The following is a 12,520-nucleotide window of genomic DNA, read 5'->3' as shown; positions in this document are numbered from 1 at the left end:
GCCCAATGCTCAGTGTGGGATGAATGGGTTCCACCCTGTGTGGAGTGAACACATTCTTGCAGTGCCATGTACACATGCAGCAAACGGCTTTAGCAAGTTGGAGGTCCCTGCTACTTGGGTGTAGAGCCAATAGCGTTCAGCAAGGACTGAGGTGGGAGGCAAAGGATGGAGCACATGTTTGTTGGTGGTGAGTGGGTGTGGAGTGGGTTTCATCTGGCTGAGCTCTGAGTCCTGTGTAAGTGACACAGGCTGCTGAGTTGGGTCTGTACTTCACTCCTGGCTTGTTCACAAGGCACAACTGTCCTACTGTGGTCATTTACTCCCTGCCCACCAAGCAGCATTGTTCTATTGTCATCCCCATTCAGAGTCCAGGTGCTGCATCTCTGTTTGCTCACTAGGACAGGTTAGACAACCACAGACAACCCCTCTCCCTTGCACTTAGACCCCACTTGTGCTTTGCAGTTAAGCTGGTTTTGGGGTTTTGTTTGTTCTCAGCTGGGAATTGTCCCATGGAATCATGATGATCCCAAGTATTGATTTTTTTTTTTTAAACTTTGTAACCAGGTGGTTAATTCCAGCACTTGGGAGACAGAGGCAGGCGGATCTCTGTGAGTTCAAGGCCAGCCTGGTCTACAGAGCGAGTTCCAGGACAGGCTCCAAAATAATACAAAGAAACCCTGACTTGAAAAACCTAAAAAAACAAAATACTGGGTTGGCCATTATGGCTGGAGTTGGTACACATCTTAATCCCAGCACTTACAGGCAAAGGCAGAGGTAGGCAGATCTCTGAATTTGAGGCCAGCCTGGTCTAAATATGAGTTCTAGCCAGCCAAGATTACATAGTCTCAATAAACTAAACCTCTGCCCCCCAAAAAGGAATTATGTGTTTTCAAGTTGCTGTTTTGTGTTTTTTGAAGGCTAAGGGGATGCTGCTTGTTGTGGAAGCATAGGAAAGATGTCCTGGGGAGACAGGGGCTGATGGGGACAGTCCGTTCAATGTGGGGCCTTTACTGTTACGTTGCTGTGGGGGTTGAGTTTAGGAATGTCTGTCTGTCTGTGTGTGTCGCTCGTCCAGTACTCCACCACTGAACTACATCCAGTGTGGCATATTTGAGTAAGAGCATGTTAACTTTTTCACTTTTTTTTGCCTTTGATGAAATATTCATAGTTTTATAGTAACTACTCTCAAGTTCTTAGTGGACTTTAATTTAGGTCTGGTTTACATTAAATCCAGTACATGGGTTGGTAAATGGCTCCATGGGCAAAGGTGATTGATGCATCAGCCTGGTGATCTAAGTTTAACCCTGGAATATATGTTAAGTAGAAAGAGAGAAGTTATTCCACAGACCTGCCCTCTGAACCTCCACGTGTGTGATGTAGCATATTTGTGACCCCCACCACAAACACACAGTAATAAATTTAAAAGTTATGTTGAAGGAAGGGCGTGGTGGCGCACACCTTTTGGTCCTGGCACTTGGGAGGTAGAGACAGGCAGGATTCTCTGGAAGAGACCCTGCCTCACAGAAAATGAAGAGAAAGAAAATTGGTGAGCCCAGCTCTTGAGGATGCCTGTGATGCAAAGGTGACCTGTGTGCCATAGGCACTTCAGTCTGTCCTTCCTCAGGGCTGCACCTCCCTTGGCAACCTTCACTGCTGGCTTATTTTACCTCCCAGAGTAACTCAGTCTGATGTTTGACTCCAGAACACACCCACATACCTGAAGGCTGGTGTTTCTGTTCCCTTAAAGCAAAACTTCTCTGTGTGTTTCATCAGAAAGTCGCACATGGTATGCACCTCCCTGGCTTCGTCCACCCCGCCATTCTATGTCACCGTGGCTCCTCCCTGTGGAGTGACTGAGGCTCACAGATCCCAGTAGAACATGCACTCACATAAATGATTCTCTCAGAAAAAGGAAGCTGGAGAAAGAAGCAGCTTCAGTAGATGCCCTTTCCTGACTCCTTTGAACCCTGCTCTTGTGAATGGAGCCCTTGTCCTGGGCTGAAACCTCCCTCTGCTTCCAGGCATGTGTTTGATTCCATTCTCAAAGCCAGAAGTGAATTATTACTGAAATGTGGGCGCATCAGCAAACATTGGGAAGAAAGACTGAGCTTCACTGCCCTCTTCCTAGAGTCACAAGACCTGAGCCCTCCGACTTGCTGTCCCTCGTCTAGAGTGAAGGCACTCCGGATCCTCACATTTGCCTGGCCACACCCAGTTTGGGCCAGAGGCCTAGCTGGGAAGTTGGAAAGAATGGGGAAAGTGAGGCAGCTGCCCAGGTTGGAAAGAGACAGGCAGAAGCAGAGCCTGGGGTTATGTGATGAGTTTCAGGAGAGAAGCTAGGAAGAATGTGCAGCTGCACATTTGAGTATTTGAGACTGATGACCGATGTGCCACTTTGTCATGCGAGTACTTCACTAACTTTGCAAAGGCACGTGCTACTTAGGAAAACGTTAACAAATGTTACACCTTTCTACTTTGGAAGGGGCCTGCAACTGCTCACTGGTCCTTTCTAGCACCAGTGTCATTGTGCCTGATCGACTGACTGTGGGAACACAGCATGGGGAGTCTCTCTCTTCTGCATGACCTTGTATAAGCCACACAGAACACATTACAAATTTGGATTTTTTTGAGAGTCCATCTCTCCACAGAGTGGCATCCTCCTATGATATCGTCTGTGGGAAATTCACTGTGTGTTTGATCCTACAGTGTGGACTTAGCATACCTATACTGCCTAAGGTGGAGGCGTGAAACAGATGCATGCTTAGACCTAGCCAGAAGCCAATGTGCTTTTCTCTTGAAATTGTACAATGTACAATGATATTTCTATCATTGTAGCCAGAGATTTACGTTCAAAGAGGAATGCCTTTACAAAATCAGTTCAATTAAAACATTCCCCCTTGTCTTTTTTTCCAAGACAGGGTTTCTCTGTGTAGCTTTGGAGCCTGTCCTGGAACTCTCTGTAGACCAGGCTGGCCTTGTTGGGATTAAAGGTGTGTACCACCATTCCCAGCAAAACATTCCCTTTTCTCAGGGCTATTAGATGGTTTTATGTTTACTGATGCTTCCATGTTTTCCCCCCATCCTCCCCATGCCTGTGGCAGAACATGTTGCCTAATATACTGGGTTTTGTTGAGATGTGAACATTCTCTAGAGACTGGGTCTTAACACCGGTTTGAAATTTTTAAGGTCTTGTCCCAAACCCAAAGCTTGGGACAGTGCTAGTGTCAGCTTTTTTACTAGGCTGGAGGTTGCTGGCTAGGATGTGCTCAAAGCTGTCACCCTCGGCTTGGGCCAGCCACGTGGAAAGTGTGCCCTTACATCTCTGCCTTGTGCCAGCTGTCTGTATGCCCCAGAGGCTGAATTTTCCCTTGGGCTCATGTTGCTTGGCTCGGAACAGGCCACTGGATCTGTCAGGTACTGCGGAAAGTGTGCCAGGGTCCTGACCCATTTCACCACTCTCCCGTGAGTTTATGAGGCAGGTCTTGGAGCAGAGCCTCTGGGAACCTGGGTATTAGTTTTGACAGTTAATGAGATGACTCCGGATAATCTCAACCACTCGGGGCTGTGGCTGGAGAGGCACAGTGAAGCCACTCTGTGACATGTGACCAGAATACTAAGTAGGAAGTGAGTGAATTAAAACCTTACTGAAGGCTCAGAACACAAATGACTGCAGTTTCTGTACTTTTAGGAGTGATGCTGGGTGGTGTGGTGCATGCCTGGGATACTGTGAGCTCAAGGCCAGCCATCTAAACTGTGAGACGCTGTCTCAGAGAAACAAGCAGATAAAACTAGTGATATTTGATATTTGGGGGAATAAAATGGCAGGTGAGAGTGCTTACTGTGCGAGCTTTTTAAGTTCCCAGAATGTACAGCACTGTTCCTCTGACCTCCATGGCATGCACACCCACTCATGCACAAATACACTAATAATAAATAAAATTTTAGAAAGAAAAATAGCGATGTGCTATCTAGATGATGCAATTGAGGTGACCTGCCCTTAATGCAACAACATTTGTAAAATGAAATCATTCTATATAGAATGCTGGAAAATTAGAGAGAGGTCCTTAAAATGTCACTTTTTAGTCAGAAAAAGATATTGGAAAACTGGCATTATGTTTGTAAGTTTTCCAGCTTTGTTGTTATTTACATGTGCTGCTGAGGAGCAGGTAAGCTATGGCATCCTGGGGTATGCAGCAAACCCACACAGTCCCTCGGTTGCTCACTGGAGGACAAGTGAATATGTCTTTGGGTGAATGAGAACCGTGTGCACCGAGTATCTTTCCCAGTGATGTCTGTTTATCCTTACAAATTAGTCCATTGTTACAGTGAGCAAAGTGTCTCACTCTGCAGTATTTTGTTTGCTTGTTTTTTGGGGGAGAAACAAATGTACCCAGTGCACATATAGAGGTCAGAAGATAGCTTGCTGGAGGGAGTCAGTTTCTTTTGGGTTCTGGGGGTTGAACTCAAGTCCTCAGGCGTGGCATCAAGGGCCCATCATCACAATCTTAATGGTGTCTATATACCATTTGGTAAAAAGTATGCTTGTGCTTTGGTTTTATTTGATTTTGTCATGGGTAAGAAGATATTTGGAGGTTATAAATCCTGAGAACAGCATAGCTGCCATTCTGTAAGCATTCCCTGGCTCTGTTCATCCATGTGCTTGTCCACTGTGTGTGATCAGTTTCCTCTGTGCAGTGCTGCAGTGTGATGCTGCTGTATTTGTTAGCAGGATTTATGGTGACATCCTAGCCAGAGGAAGCAGCTGCTTTCAGAGTATCCGTTTGTATTAACTCCATGTTTCTGATGGCTGGCTGCCAGTGATTGCAAGGCTTCTGTTGCACCTTTTGCACAGCCCATGTCCTAGTGGGAATTTTCCTTCCCTATCCCAGCCTAGTATGAACAACTGGTGACATTTTTTGATAACAGCCTCTTGGGTACTGTTCCACCAGTTATTTAGAGAGAGGGAATAAAGTTCGAGTATCATCAGTGGTCTTGTTCACATCCTAAAAGCATTAGCTGTCACCATTACCTGTTATTGTTGTTTGTTTTAGTTGGTGTTTCTGTTAGCTGTCCTGTAACTGGATCTGTATGCCAGGCTGGCCTTGAACTCAGAGAGATCCACTCAACTCTACCACCAGAGTGCTGGGATTAAAGGTTACACCACCATGCCCTGGTTTCAGTAGGAAGGAAATTGCCATTTTAGCAGTAGTCAGGTTCCTGGGGAAATACAGCATGGTGTTCTGATGCTGTGAACTCTCTGTGGCTCGGATGGGAATGCAGAAATGCTGCTTGTTCTCAGAGATCTTACTTGGTTAGAGAATACACGTGAAATACCTACCTGTTAACTTGTAGCTGGTGCTTCCCAGCTGGGGCAGTTCAAGGCTTCTAGTGTGTAATTAAGTTAGTTAACGAGAGCTAGTGCTCCAGGTTCAGTTCCAATTCACCTCACTCTCATCAGTGGCCCCACTTACCCCAGACCACATACAACCTGTTGTTCTGGGGCATCTAACTCAACAGTATGCTGGCTGTCACAGTGCCAGGTGGGGCTTGGAATACAAAAGCTGTGGGGTAAGATCATTCAGAAAGTGACACTTTTGGAGGGAATGTCAGCACTGTACCTGTCACTATTACAGGAGGAAGTGTAACAAGACATTCTTCCTGTTAGCACTTTTTTGTCTCTTTTTGAGACAGGGTTTCTCTGTTTGACAGTTCTGGTTATCCTGGAACTCACTTTGTAGACTAGGTTGGTCTTGAACCCAGAGAGATTCACCTGCCTCTGCCTCCCGAGCCTTAGGATTAAAGGCGTACACCACCACTGCCTGGCTCTTTTTTTTTTTTTTAATGATTTATCAGAAACCAGGGTTACAGGCCGTTATGAACTGCCATGTGGTTGTTGGAACCGCTGAGCCATCTCTCCAGCCCGTCGGCACTTCTATTTAGACTTTTTCATTTATGCTATTCATAATAGATATCAAGTGGTGCATCATCATTTTTAGTTTAGAGTGTGTGTGTGTGAGAGAGAGAGACAGAGAGAGAGAGAGAGAGAGGGAGAGAGAGAGAGAGAGAGAGAGAGAGAGAGAGAGAGAGAGAGAGAGAGAGAGAGAGAGAGAGTGCACGTCGTGTGTGCATGCAGGTGTCCATGGAAGCTGGAAGAGTATGTGGGATTCCCTGTAGCTAGAGATCCACCTGCCTCTGCCTCCTAGGTGCTGATATTAAAGACCTGTGCCACCATCTGGCTCTCTTCTGTTTTTAATGCAGACAAAATATTTTGGTTCCAGAACCTTGGGTCCTTGTAATGTGATGGGGCACCATTAATAGTAACTGTTGTAGAGTGAAAATGGATAGTTTTTACTAGTTGGCACTGAGGAAGATGAACACGGTCATATACAGATGGCAGGGACTGGGGCAGTGATGACTGAGAAGGTGCTGATGGTGTCAGTATCGTGGTGTCACATGATTGTTTTGTCTCTGCTTTCAGACTGGACGAATTGACAAATCCTACCCTACAGTATGTGGCCATACAGGACCCGTGCTGGACATAGACTGGTGCCCACATAACGATCAGGTTATTGCCAGTGGTTCAGAGGACTGCACTGTGATGGTAAGTTTCTGGGTATGGCATGACACTGGGACTCACTTCTTGCTTTCAGTGCTGTGTACATACATACACACGCATGTGTAGGACTTAGAAAGTAAGCATCCTAGCCATGCTGACTCCATTAGGTTATACATTAAGGCTTAATGACAGGTGAGCTTTTACAAGCCCTGTATCAACAAGTTGTAATGTGTATTCTTTTCTGTCTGGGGAGATGATGACAGTGACGACCTGCCCCTTGACAGTTGATATCTGTAGGAAAGATTTGGGTGCAAGTAAGATGATTTTCTAATAATTCTATTAATAACCTTTGAATACCCTTACCAAAAAAGTAAAAGTGGAAAAACTGGTGTCATAAACTATGTGCTTCAAGGCAGCAAAATGCCAAAAGTTGTGCAGATAAAGTAGAATAGCACCAAGTATTGGGGACAGTGGGAGTGTAGCAAGGACTGGTCTCCATGCTGATATTGGAGAGTATTTTCCACCTGATGCTGAAGAGGTATGTCTCTTTTTGTTTTAGCCTTTATGGGTATTCTGCCTATGTGCCCCCTGTAAATGCAGCATCCACACTGGCCAGAAGAGGTCATTGGAGCTGGAGTTAACACATCGATGTGAGCTGTCATGTGGGAGCTTGAACCCCAGTCCTTTGTAAAAGCAGTCAGTGTCCTTAACCACTGAACCATCTCTCCAGCCCCAGAAAGTTTATCTGGAAAGAGATCTTTTCTTGCTGGGTGGCCCATGCTGGTGTTGATATTCCTAGGCTCTGGTGATCCTCCACCTCAGCCTCTCAATCACTGTCTCAGGGCACCTTTCAGAATATGCTTCCTGCTCCCAGGTGTGCACTTTCCCTCAAGTAGGATTGTTGACTTGGATCAATTTTCAGTGTCAACTAAATATGTGCCGGAGTCATTTAGGAAGAGAGAAGTCAGTAGAGAAAATGTTTCCACTAGGTTGACTGTAGGCAAAGTTGATATAAGTCCAGTTCCTGGAGCAAGGCTCTTGTAGTTCTGTCCTCTTGGATTTGCACAACTATTAGAGCTTCGTTCCTACAGCTAGTGGCTCACAAAGGAGCCCAGAGTGACTCTCGTTCTGTTTTTGTTTTTGAGTTTGAGCCAAGTTTGAACTAATGAATTTGAGCATATATGGTCAGTTTCAAAACTGTCATGTCTCCATGCTCAGCCTGCCCTGTCTTCTCCCTCAAGACTTGAAATGACTGTGTCATCTTTGCTCGCTTCCTTACTGTGATTCATTCAAGGGTCTCAGGCTTACCTTGGACATCTCTGCCGGACTCTGATTGGCCATTTCGATTACTCCCTGGTTTCCTAGAATGGAAAGTGATGCTTCTACATCATGGTCTGGGTGCTAGGGGTAACTGATTCCTGTGTTGTTGCTTAATCTTAGTGATCTAGGAAGGTTCTAGAGCAGTGGTTATCAACCCCTTCCTAATGCTGAGACCCTTTAATACATAGAGTTCCTCACGGTGTGGTGACCCCAGCCATAAAATTATTTTTGTTGCTACTACATAACTGTAATTCTGCTACTGTTATGAATTGGAAATATCTGATGTAAAGAACTCATGCCTTTAAAAGTGTGACATTGTTCATCTGGTGTTTGCCAGTTCACTGGAGGACCAATTTTAACCTTCTGCGTGCTGAGTCTCTGCCTCCTGTTCTCCCCTACCCAAAGAACATTCTGACGCATGCCACTTGCTTTTCTACATGATAAACAGTAGACTCTGGAGAAATGCAAGCACTCCACCAGCTGTCAGCGTTTGTCTGGGTTGTGTGGGCTCAATCAGAAGGATGTGGCCTCCATTATGGTTACTAAAAATAGTGTGGTTTTAAAAATAAAATTTTTTTGTGTATGAATGTTTTGCCTACATGTATGTGTGTGCACCATGTGTATAAATGGTGCCCACAGAGCCCAGAAGTGGGTGTAGGATCCCTTGGAACTGAAGTTATAGGTAGTTGTGGGCTGCCTTGTGGATACAGGGAATTGAACCCGGGTCCTCTGGAAAAGAAACCAGTAATATAACTGAAGAGCCATCTCTCCAGCCCCTGACCATGTATAAGGAGGCCAGTAGCTTTTAAACCCATATTGTTGCTATTCTCCATCCATTTACTATTGATGTTAAGCCTGGTGTGGAATCAGCTTGACAGCTGTTACCACAACACTAAGACAGGAATATCACAAGGTCGAGAGCATCCTGGGCTGTCCCATCAATAAAAAGAAGTAGTGATCCCTCAGGATTGGTTCAGAGGCTACCACCGACCCAGAGTCTAGAATGCATGGGTGTTCTAGTGGTCTGTATTAAATGTCTGGTGTTGCATATAACCTATGTGTCCATTATTCATAGATCATATGTTACAAAGATCTGTAGATTACTTACCATCCCCAGTACAATGTCAGTGCCATATGAATGGTTCTTAAGCTGTATTGGTTAGGAAATAAGTCTGTAATGTTCAGTACATCTTTATCCCACCCCCCCCAAACACACACGCTCAGCTGCAGTGGGCAAACTCATGACCCACAGATGGAGATCTAGCTGGGTATTGTTTAATTTTCTTTTGGCAAATGGTGTTGCTGTGAAAGTCAGATAATTAACTTTCTTATCAATAATTTCTTTGATTGATTAGTTATAAGGTTTTTTTCAGACCGTTACCTGGTTGGTAATTCAGAATCAGTACTCCTAAATACATGGTGTGCTATATCAATACATAGTTCAAGTCCTTAAATTTTTTTAAAGAAATTTTATGTGTATGACTGTTTGGTCTGCATGCATATATGTTTACTACATGTATGCCTGGTGCCCAAAGAGGCCACCAGAGGGCATTAGATTCCCTGGAACTAGAGCTACAGATACCTATATTATGATCTGCCAGATGGATGCTGGGAACAGAATCCAGGTCCTCTGCAAGAGCAGCCAGTAGTCTTAACCGCTGAGTCATCTCTCCAGTCCCTAGTTTCAAGTCATCTCCCCGACCTTGGAAAATTATCCCAAATTATCAGGGTTTTGTTGTTGTTGTTGTTGTTTTCTTGTGGAATAGGGTCTTGCATTATAGCTGAGACTGACCTCAAGCCCACAATGTCCTCGCCTCACTGTGTGGAGTACTGAGGCTGTAGGTGTGCCCTACTGTGCACAGTTTGGGGGCTCCTATGACTTGTCCCGTCTTCAATATTTGTCAGTTTGTTCCAGACTTTGTTGTTGCTGTATTTTGGGACACTCATTGTGTAGCCCTCTGACCTGGAACTTCTGTGTAGACTAGACTAGCTTGGAATTCACAGAGATCCCCTTGCCTGTCTCCTGAGTGGGATTTGCATACATTGGTTTTGCCCCAGGCCTTTTTTTCTTCCTTTAGGCTGTAGGTCTTGTTGATGCTTCTTCCTTCCGATGTTTCCTTTTGTGTATAGTACTCATTTGATTTGGTCTAGTGCCAAGTCCTACAGCCTTTGCCTTTTTCGGCTTGATAGTTGAGCTACAGTCTTTGGACGAGGAACGTGACCCTCAAATGCCAGTGACTTCATCGAGGCTTGTCCTCCTAGTTGGTCTGAGTGACGGCACTGGTGGTACAAGTCTTCTGGTAGACCAGATGTCTGTCTGGTCATCCCCTTGATAGTGCACTTAGAATGTACCCATCTTATGTCACAGGCAGCAGGAAGACAGCACATGAGCTGCTAGGGCAGACAGGTGGTTTCCTATGGAGACATCCTTGTTACATGCAGCTTTCCTCATCCAGGACCAGCAGTCTCAGCTGCTTCCCTTGCTTGGGGACCAGCTGAAGCACTTGGAAATGTGAACTGGTGAACCAACAGCAGGAAGGGTTTCCAGCTAACTACAGAGAATGGCTCTTGGGATGCTGCAGCCACAGACGGCCTCTCACCTCTTTACAATAGCTTGAGTCACCTGCCATCCTCCCCTGGACCTTTGTTCCTCTTAGCCTCTTGGGCATCTACTTTCTATTTGGAGTGCATTATTGTTTATGTTTGTTTTACTTCATGTGTCTGTGTGCTCACATGAGTTTATGTGCACCAGGTGCATACAAGAGCCACAGAGACCAGAGGACAGCATTGGATCCTTTGGGACTGGAGTTAAAATTAAGGTTGTGAGCCTCCTTGTGGGGACTAGGAATTGAACCTAGGTCTTCTGCAAGGGTAGCCCATGCTTGTAACTGTTGAACCATCTCTCTAGTGTGCCCCCCTTCATTTTTAAAGTGATTGTTTTTAAGTTCTAATTTTTTTATTTGTCTTTTAAATTTCAGTTCTGACTTATGTTTCTTTTTTCTTAATGTCTTTTAAATCTCATTTTGAAATAGCATACTAGTTTTTATTAACTTTTAAAGCCTGTCTTTTTAGCATGCTTTTAAAAATATTTTTTAGATTTATGTATTTTACGTGTCTGTGTGTATGCTACATGTGTGCTTGGTGCCCGTGGAGGTCATAAGATGGCATCAGATCCCCTGAAGCTGGAGTTGGAGAAGTTTGTGGGCCACCTTGTTGGTGCTAGGAATAGAACCTGGGACCTCTAGCAGCAAGAACTCTTAACTGCTGAGTCATTTCTCACTCTCTCCACCCTCTCTTTGTGGGAGTGGCCGTGTACACGTGAGCACCCATGCTCACACTTAATGTTTGTGTGAGTTTAACTTGAAGATCCCAGAAGGTGACTTACTGCTCTCATGGAGCGTGTTGTGTAGTGTCTAGAAACCTGGAGGCTTGCTTTCCTGGCCTGCCTTCTGTTTGGCCTTTCTCATTCTCATGCTGTGTCCCATCCCACCCCCACCCCCTTTCCTTCCTGCTCAGATGATATCAGCCATTCCCTCTGGGTTCCCTTCCATTGACCTTTCTTGTCAATGGAAAGAAGCCCCTGAGAACACAAGGCCCAAGGTGTCTGCCTCTCCAGTCCTAGGGGTCAGGGGTAGGCAGCATAGTGACCAGCCACTGTCTTGAGTGTTTTGGTCGGTTACCTGCTCTGTTGTATTTGAGGTTTGGGGAAATCCCAACACCAGCTGTTACTCAGGCCACTGTCTTCCCAGAACCCTCTGAGGCTGCCCCTGTCTTGGCCCAGCAAACGCTTTGTTAGTTAAATAGTGCTCTGGGCTAAATCTTCCTAATTTTCCTAAACCCTTAAGTATGGGCCTGGCACTTAGATCACTCTTTAATCATGCAGTGGTTCTAAACTGTGTGCTCTGATAGACTTGTTGAAGCTGTCAGAGCTGAGCAGCTGAGGGAAGCTCTACATGCACCTGCTCATCCCTCTGTCTGTCCTGCTACACCTCCCTCCACTCTGGGGTAAGGACAAAGACTGTAGACTTTCACACACACCCCTTTATTATTTTAAACAAAAGAGCTCTGTGGGGGCTATTGGCAGTGGCAGCAGCCCTGAGCCTCAGGTGATAGACAGTGTGCCAGCTGAGAAGTTCCTAGACTCTCAGACTCCGCCTCACATAGACAGTGGGGTGCTGACAGCAGGCCAGGCCTGTGGACAGGGTCGGGCAGAGCTGGAAATGTGTACGGTCTGCTGTGTGTGGTAAGTTTGGGTATGTGTTGTAGATACATGGTCATAAGAACACCTTCAGTGGACTTCTGTTGGAGAGTACCTCACATGACTGTGAGGATAAGCTTAAGTTTAGAAACTGCTTTTGAATTGTATAAACCCACTGAATTGTGAACATAGATTTGTTCATTTTATCAGTTGACCCAGCTGAAGTGACATCTTCAGTGTTGGGACAGGAAAGGCCAGTTTATAGCTTTGAACTTAGGATTCTCCCTTCCATCTCCCAAATGCTAGATTATAGGTGTGGCCACCATGCTTGCTTCACCATCTATCATTGTTTTTTACATTTTACTTGGTGAGTGTGGTGGAGGTGGGGGCATGTGGAAATCAGAAGACACCTTTTTAGGAATTGGTTCTCTTTCTACCTTCCTGAG

General features: G+C 45.4%; 1 protein-coding gene across 3 annotated transcripts in view; it reads left to right on the top strand.

Annotated features, from left to right (window-relative positions):
* The window catches only part of Coro1c (coronin 1C), a 66,377-nt gene that overhangs the window by 38,118 nt on the left and 15,739 nt on the right, over positions 1-12,520 (top strand). For all 3 annotated transcript variants that reach the window (XM_040731694.1, XM_040731696.1, XM_040731695.1), the window contains exon 3: positions 6,479-6,601. In XM_040731694.1, coding sequence (XP_040587628.1) covers positions 6,479-6,601 — 123 coding nt within the window. The remainder of the gene's footprint in view (positions 1-6,478; positions 6,602-12,520) is intronic.

Source organism: Mesocricetus auratus, unplaced genomic scaffold (genome assembly GCF_017639785.1).
Source record: "Mesocricetus auratus isolate SY011 unplaced genomic scaffold, BCM_Maur_2.0 Super-Scaffold_100025, whole genome shotgun sequence".
NCBI classification, from domain to species: domain Eukaryota; kingdom Metazoa; phylum Chordata; class Mammalia; order Rodentia; family Cricetidae; genus Mesocricetus; species Mesocricetus auratus.
The sequence above is the reverse complement of the archived record's forward strand: the minus strand, read 5'-3'. Positions and strand labels throughout refer to the sequence as shown.